Source organism: Typopeltis vanoorti, chromosome 24, assembly GCF_054136105.1.
Source record: "Typopeltis vanoorti isolate ZY-2024b chromosome 24, IOZ_Tvanoo_1.0, whole genome shotgun sequence".
Classification (NCBI taxonomy): domain Eukaryota; kingdom Metazoa; phylum Arthropoda; class Arachnida; order Uropygi; family Thelyphonidae; genus Typopeltis; species Typopeltis vanoorti.
Window position 1 is genome coordinate 26804842 of NC_143572.1, and position 17912 is coordinate 26822753.

Genomic DNA, 17912 nt, shown 5'->3' on the forward strand with positions numbered 1-17912 from the left:
GAAAAACAGTTTTATGCCTTACATAGAGAATGACTATAGACACAGAACTTTCAAGGAAGCAGCAGTGGTGCTATGCACAGGCAATAATTTAAATAGCAATCAAGGTGCTATTCTTAAAGATATATGGAAATATCTCATCAATTCTCTCAGCTCAACAGAACTACAATATGCGAAAAACTACACAACACGTGGTCATGTACCGGATTCTGACCGAAGCATTCGAACGCATGCATGCCATCAATCACGAATTATCAAATGTAACGGCCTAACAGTTACTACTCAAGTGTATGTTTTTCATGTAACTTGATGCATTTTTTTTCACACCAGTACAGCCTTGAAAATGCTAGACAGTGGCTAGTGAAACTTGTTGGCTCTTTGTATTTGTAATCATTAAATCTTATGGTCTTTTAACAATAGAAGTTCTCAGTTTTAACAGCTTAGACCAAAAATGAACAGTTTAATAGCAATACACTTTCAGTAAATAATCAAAATTCTGGTTTTTTAAACAGTACTTTTTATTTTATTAGCATATTCATGTCAGAATGAAACTATATTATATAATGTGGGTAAACATTTTAAGAAATGATTTTTATATAATGATAGGCCATAAAGTTTTGTAAGAATTTTAAAAAATACCATTTTTATAAAGATTGAAGAAGCATTTAAATGAAGTTTTTTTTTGTTTCTTTTACTGTTTTTTTTTAAATTTTTTTTTTAAACTGATATTTTTAAACCGATAATTTTTAAAAATCTATGGGATATTGAACTGTCAGTGGACTGCACTAGCATGAATGTGTTAATAAAGGTGATAAATAGTACTTAAATTACTATTTCTATTCATGAAGCCTATTGGCTCTTTATATTTAAATAGTGATAAATAGTTTTCTCCCTGAAATTGATGTTTCTGATTCTACAATAAAGAGTTCAGCAGTGCTACAATTAACCAACCTTCCAGAGCACTGCTTCAAATGATGCAAAAGAACAGTCAACATTTTTTTTTTTTTTTAAACCAGCAAGCATAAATGAATCAGGGATGCATATCCCTGATTCATTTTGCTATAGGCCAGGGGGTACAGGGGGAGATATTGAATTCATACATCAGCAAATTAGTGCAATGAGTGCAGGTTCAGTGATTATTATGGGGAATTTTAATTATGGTGATATCAATTGGAAGGAGGAAATAACTCGTAGCAAAAAGGAAATGGAGTTCATACATCTTCTACTTCAGTTACGTGCTTGAAACAGCACATAACTGAAGGGACATGTGGTGTGAGAGTGTTGGACCTGGTTATTGGTTCAGAGGATATATGCATAAGTACGGTGTGCTGGTTACTTCCAATTGGTGAAAGCGATCATGTGGTATTGACTTGGGAGGTTGCAAAATCTGTGGATTTTTCTGTTAAGAAGGGGTATATACGGAACTACAGGTTAGGCAATTATAACAAGCTTCAGAGTGAGCTTGCAGCCATCCCATGGCAGAACATATTGCAGGGGAAAGATGTTAGCAGTGCATGGAATAAAATCAGCGGGTATCCGAGGAAAGCAATATCAGATTGTGTCCCCATGGTCAGGAAGATAAACAAGGCAGGCTTTATATGGATGAGCAGTAGTATCAAGCTTGATCTGCAAAAAAAGAAAATGTTATGGAGAATGTACAAAGAGAAATGCGATCAGTACACCCATAAGCAGTACAAGGCTCAAGCTAGGAAGGTTACCAGCATAGTAAGAAAAGCTAAATCAGATTATGAGAAGACCTTAGCCAATGAGATCAAGGGTAATCCCAAGGAGTTCTTCCGCTATGTGGCAAGTAAAAGGAAGAATGACTTCGGAAGGATAACTTTAGTGTGTGCTGATAGTATTGAGGTAACAAAATCAGATGTAATAGTTGAGTTACTGAGTGATCACTTTTCAAAAGTCTATCATCCAAGTGAGGATATCTCTGTACCTGTAGCAATAACTAATGTGAAAATTGAAGCTAAGAAATCAAAGGTATTTAATATATTGCAAAATTTAAATGCAAACACTGCTGTAGGTTTAGATGAAATACCAGCTCGGGTGTTGCGTGAATGTGCAAAGGAATTGTCAACCCCTCTTACTTGGATATTTAACTTAAGTTTGAACTCTGGTATGGTCCCTAGGGAGTGGAAGTTAGGCAAAGTGGTTCCTTTGCATAAGGGTGGCTCTAAAACTGCGGTAGTTAATTACAGACCAATCACCATCTCAGGAGTAGTGGTAAAAGTATTGGAAAAGTTGGTTAAAGACAAAATTCAAGAATGGGTGGATCAGGATATGATACTCTATGGAGGCCTACATGGTTTTGTTAAAGGTAGATCCTGCCTTAGCAATCTATTAACTTTTCATAATAGAATGACATCTGAGTTGGACAAAGAAACTGGCTACACAGTGGTACTTCTGGATTTTGCTAATGCATTTGCCCCATGGAACACTGTTACGCAAATTGGAACAGATGGGAATGGATACTAAATTGGTGATATGGATAGGAGAATGGCTCAAGGAGAGATACCAGAAGGTGGTGTATGGAGGAGCCGAGTCTAGGATGAAGCATGTGATCAGTGGTGTGCCTCAGGGCTCTGTGCTTGGGCCAATGTTGTTTAATTTGTATATAAATGATATAGGAAATGGCTGAAAAGGGAGATATTCAGTTGTTTGCTGATGATGCAAAGTTGGGTAGAGCAATAAAAAATCAAGCTGATGTTGAAAGTTTGCAGGATGATTTAAATAGGCAAGGTAGAATGGGCAAAAAGGTAATGGATGTCAGTTCAATGTGGAAAAGTGTAAAGTCATGCATTTTGGGATTAAAAGATTACCAGCTGTGTACTACATTGATGGAACAGTACTCCAAGAGATTGATGAGGCTAGGGACTTAGGGGTGTTGGTAGATAGGGAGATGAAGTTCAGGGGACACATTGCTAAGTTGTCCAAGATTGCACATAGGATTACTTGGTTATTAAGGAACACTCTGACATCCAGAGATAAAGAGGTTATTATTCCCCTTTATAAAGCATTGATACTTCCACATTTGGATTACTGTGCTCAAGTCTGGTCACCTGGATTCCTTGGAGATGAGGAGGCTGTGGAGAGGGTTCAGAGAAGAGTGACCAAGTTGGTGAGTGATGTAAAAAATGCTCCCTACATTGATAGATTGAGAGCTTGTGGATTGCAGAGATTGGTTGATAGGCAGAGAAGAGGAGATATGATAGAAACATTTAAATTACTGAAAGGTTTTTATAGGATTGATGCAGGGGAAATGTTTCAGCTGTGTGACAGTGATGGAAGAACAAGAGGTCATCCCTGGAAATTAGAGAAGAGTGTGGTCAACAAGGGTGTGAGAACAAGGTTTTTTGCCTGGAGGGAGTTGAATGAGTGGAATTCATTGCCTGACTTAGTTGTGAGCTCTTTGTCTGTAAATGAATTCAAGAAGAGATATGACAGATATTGTTTTGCTAGTTTGGGTCTCCCGTGATAAGTCTACTGACTCCATGGAGATGGAGTCAGTAGACTTATTACCCGTAATAATAATAATAATAATAATAATATGCATTTGGCATGTGCAATATACTAATACTCCATGCATCTTTTATGCATTGCAACATGACAGATATGAGAATGATGGCAGAACGTGGGATTGAATGCTCTTGACAAATGTTCATGTGGAGCAACAAAGGTGGAACTGGCACAAAAATATTGCTCCTGAAATACTGGTATTTCACTATTAAGAACAAAAGTGAAGAAAGAAAACAAATCCCAATTACTTGCTCCTCTGAGTTATAAAAAATCTTTTTATGGAAAGTGAGAAGATAAGAGAATGCTGTTTACTGATAAACTTAAAACATCAAATATTTTGGAACTAAGAACTCATTCCATCATCAATAATACAAAAACTACATAACCAGTTTGAAACAGGGTAAAAATATACAACAGTCTGCTAATCATCTCTAACATGCTAACAAATAACAAAAACATTTTAGGCAGCAAATGAATATTTCTTTCTTATTGTGAGGGCCCTAACAGTGAATATGTTTAAGGAGATATATGATAGCTATTGTATTAATGGATAGTGTAGGTCTCCTGCTATGAGTCTTTTGACTCCATGGAGTACCCATGTAAATAATAATAATAAAAAAGGGAGAAGAGGAGGATTAAGTACATGGGTACTCCATGGAGTCAAAAGACTCATGGAGTACCCATGTACTTAATAGCACATGGGTACTATTAAGCAGGAGACCTACACTATCCATTAATACAATAGCTATCATATATCTCCTTAAACATATTCACTGTTAGGGCCCTCACAACCACCTCTGGCAATCTATATCATTTTCACCACTCTTCAAGTAAAGAATCTAGTCTGCACATCCTTACTAATTAGACACTCACTCTTAGACAACTTCCAAGTGTCACCCTTTATTTTCCCCCTACTCCCCATGTAATGAAAAATTTCTTTTGTGTCAATCATATAGAATCAATTTAGTAACTTATAAGTTTCTGTCCTATCCTCTCTCTCTCCACCATGTGTCAGCTAAACTCTGCAACCCAAACATATCTTCAATCTATCCTCATAGGGAACATTCCATAGACCTGTCACCATCTTGGTGATGCATCTCTGAATCTTCTCCAACTCCCCAATCCCATTTTATCCAAATAAATCCCAATCCCATTTTATGGTGTTCAGGTTTTTCTTTTTATTCTTGTAACTGTCTCGAGGATAAGATGGTTAGCCCTATGACTCCTGGTGTGTCCTATGTCTGTAGATGCATGTGTTCATGAGGCTGGTTTGCCTGTTCTGGGAGATGAAAAACCCAAGTTTTTGGGTGAAAAAAAAAAAAACCCTACCTCTGTACGAGACTGGTAAACTGGTAAGCTGGTAAACTCACCTTTCGTTGAAAGAGACCAGATAAAGGTTCCTCATGTCACTGACAGGAAGGTCTTTCCAACTAAAGGGCTTTGTCTATAATGACTGAGCTCCAAATGAATATTATTATTTTTTTTTTATACGGTACTCCATGGAGACAAAAGACTCATGGCTCAGATGATCAAATCTGTGCACAACAGTCAAGATGTGACCAAATCATAGCCTTATAAAGAAGGACAATAACCTCCTTATCTTTACTAGTTCACATATTTTTCAACATCCCAATAATCCTTTGAGCTATTTTGCCAACTTTTGCAATATGCCCTCTGAACTTCAGTTCCATGTCCATTAGCCCCCAAGACAGATGCTGGAATCAGGATGGTTATCATAATTTGGAAAGCAATTGAGGCAGCAAATGAATATTATAATTTTTTTTTTATATGGGTACCCCATGCAATCAAAAGATTCATGGCAGGAGATCCACACTATCCATTAACACAATATGTATCGTACATCTTTAACTTATTCACTATTGGGGTGCTCACAACCATCTCTGGCAATTCATTCCCCTCATTCACCACTCTCCAAGTAACCCTCCATGTAACTAACTAAATGGAACAAAGAAACTTTGAGCCACAGTAGATCATAAAGTGGAGATTCAATGTTTGCCATTCTCTGACATAGAATGTCAGTTTCCCTTCACAGATTGTGCAGGCTTTATGTGATCTCATTCTTCATTAACCAGAGAACACAGTCAACAGACACAATATATTGGCCTCATTGTCACAGTTGCACAATAAGGCCAATATATTGTGTCTGTTCTAATTCCAAAGTACCATCAAAATATCTGATCAGTGTATAAAAAAAAAAATTTACAGATAATTAGATCTTTAGACAATGACATAACAGCATTAGAATTCAGTCAGTATGAATGATGCCCTTTGGTTTAGAAAGACTTGGGTTTGAATTCCACCCAGGATGTGAACATCCTGTATCAGAGTTTTTTTGGGATGAAAGTGAGTTAACCAGCCTTACACTGAGATGGCAAGGGCTTCCTACCAGAAACTTGGGTTTTTCATCTGAAAAACAGGCAAACCAGCCAGAAGACATGCAGTTTGCAGACAATCCAGATAGAATTAAATGCTGCCCTGTCATAAGCAGCAATTGGATTTTGAAGATGCCAGGTTACCTGGTCTGTGGTGACAGGGCATTCATATGCACTTCCAACATTTGTAGTCTCAATAAAAATTGAAACAGCATGCACCATCATCACTTGGATATCTAAACCTGATATATACTATTCTTGACAGAACCTCATCTAGCAGCTTAGCTATCCACCTCATCTGTACTGACCATACTGTGCACAATTAGGACAATATATTGTGTGTGTTAACTGTGATCTCTGGCTAATATAGAATGAGATCACACAAATCACTCTCATTCAGGTGAAAAGCCCTTATAACTGAATTAAACTTTAATCTTGTTTTTCATTATAAAGTGTATGGTCTAAATATAACTTATTTGGAGATTAACAGTCATGGTTTGATAACCAGAATCCACAAATAATTTTTTCCCCTCTTCCACAGTTGACAATGGATTCTATTGAAGCATTAAGAAAATTTACCTTAACTCGACACATATTCAAATACAAAGGCATTTGATAGAATGCTGCATGGAAAACTGTTACAAAAGATGGAGCAAATGGTAATGGATATGAAACTGGTAGTATATGGTAGAGTGGAATCTAAGAGAATGAAGGTAGTAAAATGCCTCAGATTCTGTACTAGGGCTAAAAGATACATAGATCTTTTCCTTTTAACCCGTTATTCTGCAGGATATGTATTAATTTCTTGTGATCTATTGAATCAAATGCTTTGGTAATCAAGTTCTTCAAGTGATCCTCTAGGAGGTTGGCAACCATGTCATGGAACTTTTTTCTTTCTTTTGCTGCTCTGGAACATTTCTGGTAATTCAACCCATTCCAGTTTCTTAATGTCTTCAAACCACATTCTCCTGGATCTACGTCTCCCTCTTTTTCCATCCCGTTTTCTTTCTAATATTAATTTCTGAATGCCTTCTTGTCTAGTTAGATGTCCAAAATATTTAAGTTTTTGTTCTTTAATTAATTTCATTAATGTTCTTTTCATTTTTGCTTTCTTTAAAACATTTTTGTTTTTCATTTTCTCTGTCCATAGTGTTTTTCAACATTCTTCTGATGGTCCACATTTCAAAAGCTTCCAAATTTTTTCTCTGCTTCTTTATTTAGAGTCTAAGTTTCCCTGTTGTAGAGAAGACTTAACCAGATATAGCATTTTATCAATCTTTTCTTGTGTCTTATTAATGCCTCTGGATGTTAGAACAGTTTTCATATCAATAAAGGCTTTTCTTGTTATCTCCATTCTTCTTTTTATTTCTTTAAGGGAATTTCCTCTGTCTGTAAACATTTGTCCCAAATATATAAAAGACTGAACATGTTCAATTTTCTTTTTGTTAACAGTTATGTTTAGTTTGTTATTTATTGGTTGATTTGATATAATCATGCACTTTGTTTTCTTTAGATTAATAATTAACCCCATGTCTAAGCTTCTGTTGTAAATTTCTGTGACTAAGTTTTTAAGATCATCTTCAGATTCAGCTATAACGACTGTGTCATCTGCATACCTGAAGTTGATGAAGTTCCTATCCCTGACTTTTACACCCTTCAGTTCTGAAATATTTTTAAAAACTTGCTCACTATATATATATATTGCACAGTAAGGGTGATAAGACAACCTTGTCTTACTCCTTTTTTGATTTCAAAGATGTAAGAATATGCATTTTTATATCTTATTGAGGCCATTTGATTCCAGTATATATCTGTAATTATATGTAGATCTTTTCCTTTTAACCCGTTATTCTGTAGGATATGTATTCATTTCTTATGATCTATTGAATCAAATGCTTTGGTGTAATCAATAAAACAAAGATATATGCTTTTCTGGTTGTCAAGGCTTCTTTCACATAATGTTTACAAATTGAAAATTCCTTCTCTTGTACCTTTGTCTCTTTGAAAACCTGATTGAGTGTCTTCTATTTCTACTGACAAAGTGCCTTTTATTCTTTCTAGAATTATTCTCAGTAGTAATTTTGTAACACGGCTTGTTAAACTTAATAGTCTATATTCTGAACATTCAAAAGTTCTTGGAATTTTGGGAATAGTGACAAAGATGGATTTCCTTAGATCATTAGGGATATATCCTGTGTCATAGATGTTATTAAAAATAACTTTAGGTCATTAAATGTGTTTTCATTTACTTTCTTTAACAAATCGATTGATGGATTGATATCAGGCCCTGATCAGATAGGTATCTGATCAGGGCCTGGTGTTTTACCTGTTTTCATTTGACTTAGAGTATATTCTATTTCATCATATGTAATTGGTGGTTCACCATCCATATTTTGCATATCTGATGCGTCTGTGCGATCAGAGTCAAACAGTTCTTTTCTATATTCTTTCATCTTTTTATGATATCTTGTGTCTCTAGTAGCATTTTTCCATTTTGATCTTTTATACACAGAATTATGGTTGAAATTTTTCTTTTTATTTGCCAGAACTTGGATTGACTCATATATTTCTTTACTATTGTGTGTTTCTTGTCCAATTCCTCTATTTCTTTACATTTTTCATTTAGCCACTTGCCTTTAGCCTTCCTGTATTCATTTTTTATAATCTTACTGAGTATTCTATACTATTGTGTACTTTTCTTTTTTCATCTTTCATTCATAAGTTCCAGTATTGATTCAGTCATCCAGGGTTTTTTCTTATGGTATTTAATTTTTGGAATAACCTCATTAGCTGTCTTATATATTGCACTTCTAAAATTTGACCAGTTGTTTTCAATTTCCTCTGTGTTACAAAGTATATTGTCTTCTGTTTTATATCCTACATCAGTGGTGTTCAACCTTTTTTGCGAGCTACTTTTCTATAAAAAGTTATTCGGCGATCTACTCTCTTATATAGATCACGTTCTCCCAACCTGATATCTGATTACGCACAAATAAACAACTAAAAAAAAATACACAACTAAAAACTTCATTTGTGTATTTAAAAATTTATTTATCATTTTTAATTTTTTTAATACAACAAAAAATAATATTGGAATAAAATATTTATTTCTCTATTTTGGGAAACCAAAGTTAGATAAAACAACAGATGCTGGTTGATTTAAAAAAAAAAAAAAGTTAACGTGAAATTTGGCATTGATTGGACCTCGCAATATTTTCATAGTCAAGTTGATATGAAGAAGTGGCTAATCGCAGATAATCATCCAAATGATCATTTGTAATTTGGTTTCTTAATTGATTTTTTATGACAGTCATATTTCAAAAAGCAGATTCTGACAAGTATGTCGATCCGAAACATGACAGAATTTTTCGCATAATATCAGTTAATATCGGGAATTTTTTATGTGCATACTTCCAAATGACTTCATTGTTTATTGATTTTAAATGTTTATTATCTCAAGTTCTCCTTCAGTTTGGTTTATATCAAACAGCCCAGTAATTTTATTTGAAATTTCTGTGATGTTCAAGTTTTCTTGAAATGGATTATTGATAAAAGATACAATCATTTCAGTTTTATTAAAATCTTTAAATCTTGAATTTATTTCTTCCTCAACTAATTCTATTTCAAGAATAAATTCTTTTAAATCATAGCGAAGCGTTTCTTGATTTTGTTCAAAAAATTTTAATAAATATGGGAGATGTCTAAATTCGCCATCATTTATATTTTTCTTTAATAAAAGTAAGTATTGTTGGAAAGTTTTTTATTGAACTTAACATGTCAATTAAATATTTATCTCTGCCTTGTAACTCTAAATTTAAATTGCTTAATTTCATATTCATACAGAAATCTACTAAAAATGATAAGTGTAACAACCATCTTTTATCACTCAATTGTGGATAAATACCTCCTTTTTCATCACAAAAATTTTTAATATCGTTAATCAATACAAGAAATCTTTCTAAAAATTGACTTCTGCTGAGCCAGTGAACATTATTGTACAACAGAAGTTCCCTATCATCATCTGCCTGTAATTTAAATAACTGCCATTGCAAGGCTTTTCCTCGAACAGAATTTACAATTTTAAATGTAATATCCAAAAAATCTACTACTGCCCTTAGAGGGTGCTCTACCTAGATAGGACTTTAGTGTCACCCACGTGGTTGGGCTTAGTATTGTTTGTTATTTGTGCATATGGTACATTAATTGTTTTTGTAATCCCCGTAGATGTCCTAGTGACTAGGACGAAATATAGGAAGTATTAAATTCTATTTTAATTCTTTTTGAGTGTTGTAAAAAATCCATTAAGCCTCCAACATGATGACCTACTTTCTGAGTTAAACACCATTATGTTGTCAGGTATATTCAGAGCTGTCAAGTAAAGTCTTTCAGTATGATTGTTTTTAGAAATGTTTTTTAGTTTAATTTTTAACATTATTATCATTATTTTCATCATTATGAAATCTATTTGGTTTCTTATAGAGTTATCTGGGTTTGTCAAAGTGTATAGTCTGCGGTTTGGATGTTGAAAAAAAGTATTCATTTATGTGTAAGTTGTTTTGAATGCAGAATTGCATCAATCTCTCACCTCTTTTGCCTAATCTAAATTTTCCAACAACTGGATTTTCTTCCCCTTCTTCAACCTTTGCATTCAAAAACTCATCTGATTTTACATATTCCATAGATTTTTGTAAGTTGTTATAAAAATCTTCTATATCTTCATCATTATGAGTCATCGTAGGGGTATAAACCTGGATAATTATGATGTTAAAAGGCTTTGCGGCTAATTTAATAAGTATTATTCTTTCATTTATGGGCCACAGCCCCATTACACATTTAAAGATGTATTTCTTAATCATGAAATCCATTCCATATTCATGCTTCTCTTCACCAGAATATACAAATGTAAAGCCATCTCTTTCTAGTTTTCCTGTGTTAGGCCATCTTGTTTCACTAATTCCCATCATATCAACTTGGGCCACTGCACTTTATAATTTATATATTAATGATATAGGGAAAGATTTAAGGAGAATATTCAATTGTTTGCTGATGATGCAAAACTGCAGAGGTTTATTGGGTATGCAATAATTGATAAAGGTAGATGTAGATATCCCTGCAGGATGATTTAAATAAATTGGCATTGTGAGCAATGGATAATGATTGTTAATTTAATGCTGTAAAATGTAAGATTATAAACTTCTGGTTGAAAAGGTTACATACTGTATTACATTGATAATATTGTACTGCTGGAGATTGATGAGACTAGAGACTTGGGGGATAATGGACAGGGAACTAAAGTTCAGAGAGAACATTGCAGAAGTTTGAAAAATAGCTCAAAGGATTACTTGGATGTTGAAAAACATGTGAACTAGTAAAGATAAGGAGGTTACTGTCTTTCTTTATAAGGCTATGATTTAGTCACATCTTGACTATTGTACACAGATTTGGTCACCTGGATTTCTTGGGGATCAGATGAAAATCTGTGGAATGCTTCTTATGAGGATAGGTTAAAGGTGTGTGGGTTGCCAAATTTAGTTCAGAAGCAGAGAAGAGGAGACATAATAGAAACTTATGAATTATTAAAGGGGGTTCTATAAGACTGAAACAAAGGAAATTTTTCAATACATGACAAATAGAACTAACAGTCAGCCCCATAAGTTGTGTAAAAGTGTGCTTAGTAAAGGTGAGAAGACCAGATTCTTTGCTTGGAGAGTGATGTAATAGTTCAAAGAGAGGTGTGATAAGTATTGTGTGGGTCAACTGCAATGCGCCTTCCAACTCCATTATATAAAAACAATAATAATAATTCGTACCCCTATCAAAAAAAAAAAAAAAGAACTACTGCACTTCAAATCCAAGTTTTCTAATTCATGGGCACATCTTACATTAACTCTGAAAACTCACATTTTCTTTTTCTTCTTTCTTGAAAGAAGAATTAATTGCACATCCATAAGTTATAAAATTATCTGAAACTTGTCAAAAATCAGAAAATAAAAAATTCTGTATATAAAATTTTACATAATATGCTAATGCATATATGATATGGATAATACATTCAGGTGTTAATTAATGCAGCTGTTGATATTTTCATTAACATAAGAGACCATGGATCAATATGGGAAGATGTAAGTCAAAAATGGAAATTACAATGATAATGTATATATTTATATTTTTAATGATATTTTTATATTGGCAGAAAAAGCTACAAGCAAGATCAAGTCAAATCAGTTTTTGAATTTCTCCAACTTCTTCTGGTGTTTTGAGTACATACTCTCCTGAAAAGGTAAACTATGCAAAACTTTAACAATAATAACTATTCTAACTATTATAGACATGGGCAAGCATTCCTATAATCAAGTTACATAAAACTTTCTTACAGCATCATGTAAATTTATGGGTCTTCTGGACCCAAAGTCACTGGATCTAATGGATCCATTTTCTGGACCAACTTTCTTCTCTATAAAATATGCTTCCCACTAGGTTAAACCAAGCTCTAAATAAGAGAACATATAGGGCTATTCACTGAATAGACAGAAACAGTTGGAGGAATAGTACAAAAAAAAATCGCATAAACATCATCTTACATTTTTGATTAATTCCTCTTCTGATAAGTCTGGGTGACGACGCTTTTCAAATTCGTAGCGGGAAAATTTCGTCAGGATAAGAGCTTTGCGAGGCTTGAACCCAGCAGTTGGCGAAGAAGAAGATGCTCGAGAAACGTGTGAAATGTTGCTAACGTTGGTGACGCTTGGAGACATTCTGTTAGTTAAAGTACGAGCATTCATAATGCCGATTGAAGATAAACGGGTTAGGCTTAAATGGGATGAACCGAAGTCAATACAGCTCCAAACACATTTGTTGACATAACTAACAGAGATACTCCTACAAAATGTCGAAAGAGTCTTTATAAAAAACGTCATGGCAACGCAAATTTACATCATGTATTTACTATACATCACACTCGTGCCTCATTTTTTTTTTTACGTGAGTAGCGCACGTGGTTCAGAAATGACCCGATACATAAGATGTTACAACTCCTGGCAGAACCAATAGCTATCGGTGAGGAAATAAAGCAATCAGCCCGCCCATTCTTAGTCAGAATTACTGTACATATAATTAGCAATTTTAGAAAATAATTATTAAAAGAACAGACAATTTACAGTGACCGTCTTCCTTGATATTAATAATGCATCGGTAATTAGAGGAATAAGTTTTCTTCACCTCATTTAAAATATGTATATCTTTGACGAATTCATTGTCCACAACGTGGCGCTTTGATCAAAAATAGTGCCAGGTGGACAACTAAATAATAGCTGACATTTGAAAAATAAGTCAAACAGAATCCTGTGACTGTTTATCCCACTTGTTTTAAATTATTTAATGCCTGTAATATAGTTATATAATTTTATTTTGTATTATAATAAATGTTGCCATTACATGCCCACGATACAGAATACAAACATAGTAGAAGAAATCGTGTAAAGGAGAAAATTCAAGGATGGTTGAGGTAAATACCCAAATTTCCAAATACCATATTTTTCAAGTACAGATATAAAATTTCGTGTTAATCAAAGAATAGTTTTGCTTATGTTGAAACGGAGTTGAACAGCGGAAATCCTGGCTGATTCTCATAATGAACTTAAATGTAGAACTATTATCAAAATGTTAATATCAGTTCTCAGTTCCGCTGAGATACTAGTTATAATTCTACCAATAAGTCTCACGCTGTCAAGTGAACCCGTAGTGCTCTGGTGAGGGATGTCGTGACAGCGCTTCACTTGGAAGGATTGAGTTCGAATTCCTTCAAAGACGTTTATAAGGGCTTTGAGATTAAGTTTAAGCAGCTTCTGAATGGAAGTGCAAAAAAGAAATAAATATTAATTTGTTGATTTTTTTGGTAAGTAAGAAGTAAAAATCCCTAAAAAAGAAAACAGAAATAAACAAAATCTTAAATTTTATTTATTTATTATTTTTTTAAAAAGGCAATACAGTATTATAAAATGTTTTCACTTACACTCACATGACACATATGAGCCATAACTTTTCAGAGAAAGCCTGTTGTTTACACTCAATGACCAGAGGTTTGCTGTACAAGATCACCTAAAACTGACATATCCACAAGAACAGTAAGTTTTGGTATTTTGTGAGAGGTAAAGTTGCTGTAATTACAAGCACAGGATGAAAATAATATTAGCATTAGAAAATGAAAAATGATGTACCAATGTTGAGGTAAATGTTTATAAATTTTGTAATATTATCAGACATGAGATCTTGGTTTCAAGAACCATCAGTAAACACTATCAAATAGTACATCTCTGAAAGCTAACCACACTTTTTTACAATGAAATCCAATATTATGCCTCCTGCATCTCTTCCTCTAATTTTTTACTGTTGCATCGGCCTTTTTACTGTTTGTGCAGTAGTAAAACAAAAGAGTTGAACTTCTGCTATTCAGCTTTCTTAAATGAAAACATTCTCCACTGTCTGCATCTCTTATTAAAATATTCTAACAATGTGCATTTTGTTTTAAACAATTAAAATAAATCCACTTATATACAATTTCATCTTTATATAGTTAATTGTTTTCTACATGAAACTAAGTCCTCTGGGAGCTGCACAATGATGACAACTCTGGGTGTGAACATTTCAGTTGCTGCATGGCATACACCTTAGAGGGAACACTGCTCTCTAGACAAAAAAAAAAAAAAAAAATTACAGCAGTACCACAAATACAGGATGGGAAATTGGTGCCAAGAACCACCATTGCTTAAACACTTGCAGTTCTTGTGGACACATCGCATTTTACTTGAATCCAAACAAGCCTCTGGTCTTAGAGTACATATCTAGAGATCAATCCTCGTCTGTTCATGATCTTGGCTACCAGTTTCGTTATATACCAACTATAAGTACTCTGAGTATTTAAAAAAAAGTTTTCCTGTATTTTAATATCAGCTATAGCAAGCGCTAGCATGTAGCCATGCTTGCAGCATGAAGCAGATATGGCAACAACAAAGCACTTCAAGTCTCACTACTGCCAATGACCTCTTGATGCTTTAAAATGCTGAATCTGCAAACTAGACATTTCAGAAAAGAAAAGGTTTATTTGGTGATTTTTGTTGCCACTGGACTTATGCCAGTTGTGCCAAAATCAATTGTCAAACTCCTAAGCCACCTCAGCCAGCCATTTTTCTGCCCCCTGTGCCTCCCTAACATTAAAAAGTTCTTAGCAAGTACATGGCTTCTCAGCAAGTACACAGATAGCCTGGAACAGCCTTATCATGCACTCGATGAAATCTTCTGGAAAATCAACACAACTGGGGGGGGGGGTGGCTCAAAACAATTCATGATCAGCATTTGAAAGCTAACATGTCTACAGCAGACAATGTCAGCAATCATCATGACCTTATTAAAGCTTCATTAGTTGAAGACACAATTGAGGCAGGAAATAAAAAGTATAACACCATCATCCTGAATTTCCATTCTAAAACTGAAGCAATGCTAAATGATGATGATACTTGCAGGTTCATTGAACAATGCAACTTTGACTCCAAGAAAATTGTCAGATGTCACCACTTTGGGCCCATGATTACATGGAACAAACTTCCTGCACTTAATAAAAGTGACCTGCAATACCCCAAAAAGCAGATCTTTGTTCGTATCAGCCATTGGCAACAAGTTGGAAGGCATCAGCCTCACATTCTGTGTGCGAGCCCAGCCAGGCAGGAATTAGGACAAGAACTGGAAGAGAAACATCGAAGTTGAGGCAAAGCATTGACAACCAATTATGAAGAAAGGACACTATTAAAAAAATCAAACTTTGCAAATAACCAGATCCCAAACACTGCACAGAGAATGTGAAAATGACCCATGTAGTCAATAGCAAACTTTGCAGAACCTTACAGATCCATTTCACAAATATATGAGGTCTGAGTTATTACCTTAATGATGTTCTCATCTACCTCTATTCTGTAAAACCTCATCTACTTTTCCTGACAGAAACTCAAATCTCAACCTCCTCAAACACTACTAACTTCTGCTTTCCCAACTACACACACTCTTTGACTCCTTTTGATTCAGAGGTGGATCTGCACATATGTTTTGCTCCAGTATACCATTCTAGAGAGTATCCAGCCTGTAATCTCCCAATTTTGACCTCCTTTGTCTAAAAATCACCCTACTTCATTCTACCAAATTCATGTGCTGTCTCTACTGCTCTCCTAATGCCACCAACCACTCTGAACTCTTCAATCACTTTTTCCTTAAATGTTGATTTTTTTCAGTCCAACTCTTCAAACAGCTAAGTCATCTTCCTCGGAGACTTCATTGTCCCCAACACCAGCTGGCTTCCCTCTTCCAACTACACTGATCAAGCATGTAAAGAGGCTGAGACTTTTGCAATCACAAATGATCTCACTTAATTGTCTACATGCCCACTAGAATACCAGACAATCTCAACCACTCCCCAAACACACTGGATCTTAGTCACTAGTGACCCTTCATAAATATGCCGTGAATGTTGTCTGACTTCTAATTAGCTCAGACCACAGTGTAGTGCAGATCTCTTCCCTAGTGCGGCAACACATCCACACAGTATATGGCATTACAGAAAGCCAAGTGGGACACCATCTCCACAACCAAGTAGGACAATCTTCACAACTTTTATGCCTCATTTCCTTGGTCAGATTACTGTTTCCAACCACCTGATCCAAACCTATATGCAGAACGAATCACCGAATTAATTCTCATCTGCATGGAAACATTTATTCCCAGCTCTCCTAAATTCCTGTCCCCTATCTAACTCATGGTTCTTCAACAGGTGTGCCAAGGCTGGACAAAGGATAAGTCAGGCATGCTGCCATTGGCTTGCATCCAAAATACCATCTTCTTATACTACATATACCAGGGGTGTTCAACCCGTCGATCGCGGAGCGATTTTTGATCGATCTCTTGTGTATTCCTCCTTACTTACAAATTTAATTAAAACTGAAAATATAATATTTTATTTATCATTATTTTGTATTATTTTTAATTCGCTTTAAGCGTAATGTTATTGTTTATTTATTTTTCGTTAAAATTGTCAAATCAGTCATTTTCTTATAAGTCCGGGTAAATTAATTAATTTGGATCAGTGGAAGTCAAACAGCGAGCTGAGTGAATACGATTATAAGCAAATTGTAAAAACTCGATTCTAGCTTAAATATTAAATATTCCAAAGCACATTACATCGATTTTTTACTTAGGTTAAGTCCCATGTGAATATTGTAAAAAAATAAACTTTTTTGGTCTCGGTATAGTTTGTATTAGATGTTTTTGTAAATAACTCTTTTGAAGCTAACTGTATATACTGCTTTAATAAGAATATGTTAGAGTGTTAAAAACAAAGGCAGTGTTTTTGTCGCAGAAGCTGTACATGGCGGCATTAGAAAGATTGTTATTGAAACTTGTATGTATGAGAAAGGCTTGCATGCTCTAAGTGTAAACATCTCTGAAGTCAGTCAGAAAGAGTTCAAACAACTTTCCGATGGCCGGCAACTTACAATCAAAAGAAAGCGGAGGAGAACAAAAGACGTGCCGAACTTGAAAGTTATTATTATTATTATTTGACACCTCCAGGGAGTCCAAAGACTCATCGAGGGAGAGTGTGCCAACAGCATCGAACGATTGGATCCCTTCCAACTACTAACCACGCTCAAACTTACTTAACTGAGCCATTAGTAGCAGAGGCTCTACCAATCGACTAACCTTTGCCTCATACCAATTCTTTGGGTGATTGCCAAACTTCATGCGAGGTCTCAGAGGAGGTCTAATAAAAAGAGACTGAAGCAGGCAGAAGGGGTCCCGGTTCCAGAATTGCTGTCGGAGAGGAGTCCGCCCAGTTCAGAATCGCCGTCAGAGAGAGAGACTGCCTGGATCCACGTTGCTTGAGAGGGGACTTTCCTGCTTCCAGAAAGGAGCTTCTTGGTTCGAGACGCTGCAAGAGAGAGATTACTTCTAGGC

The 17912-nt window shown here is 34.9% G+C and overlaps 2 protein-coding genes across 5 annotated transcripts in view; one reads left to right on the forward strand and one right to left on the reverse strand.

Moving 5' to 3' along the window:
• The window catches only part of Nadk2 (NAD kinase 2, mitochondrial), a 154783-nt gene extending 141642 nt beyond the window's left edge, over positions 1-13141 (reverse strand). For all 4 annotated transcript variants that reach the window (XM_090413743.1, XM_090413745.1, XM_090413744.1 and 1 more), the window contains exon 1: positions 12500-13141. In XM_090413743.1, the coding sequence (XP_090269869.1) occupies positions 12500-12835 (336 nt within the window). In that variant the 5' untranslated portion in view covers positions 12836-13141. The remainder of the gene's footprint in view (positions 1-12499) is intronic.
• Positions 13142-13216: 75 nt separating this feature from the next.
• The window catches only part of ZnT86D (solute carrier family 30 member 7), a 155287-nt gene continuing 150591 nt past the window's right edge, over positions 13217-17912 (forward strand). Inside the window, exon 1 of the mRNA XM_090413411.1 lies at positions 13217-13422. Coding sequence (XP_090269537.1) covers positions 13340-13422 — 83 coding nt within the window. The 5' untranslated portion in view covers positions 13217-13339. The remainder of the gene's footprint in view (positions 13423-17912) is intronic.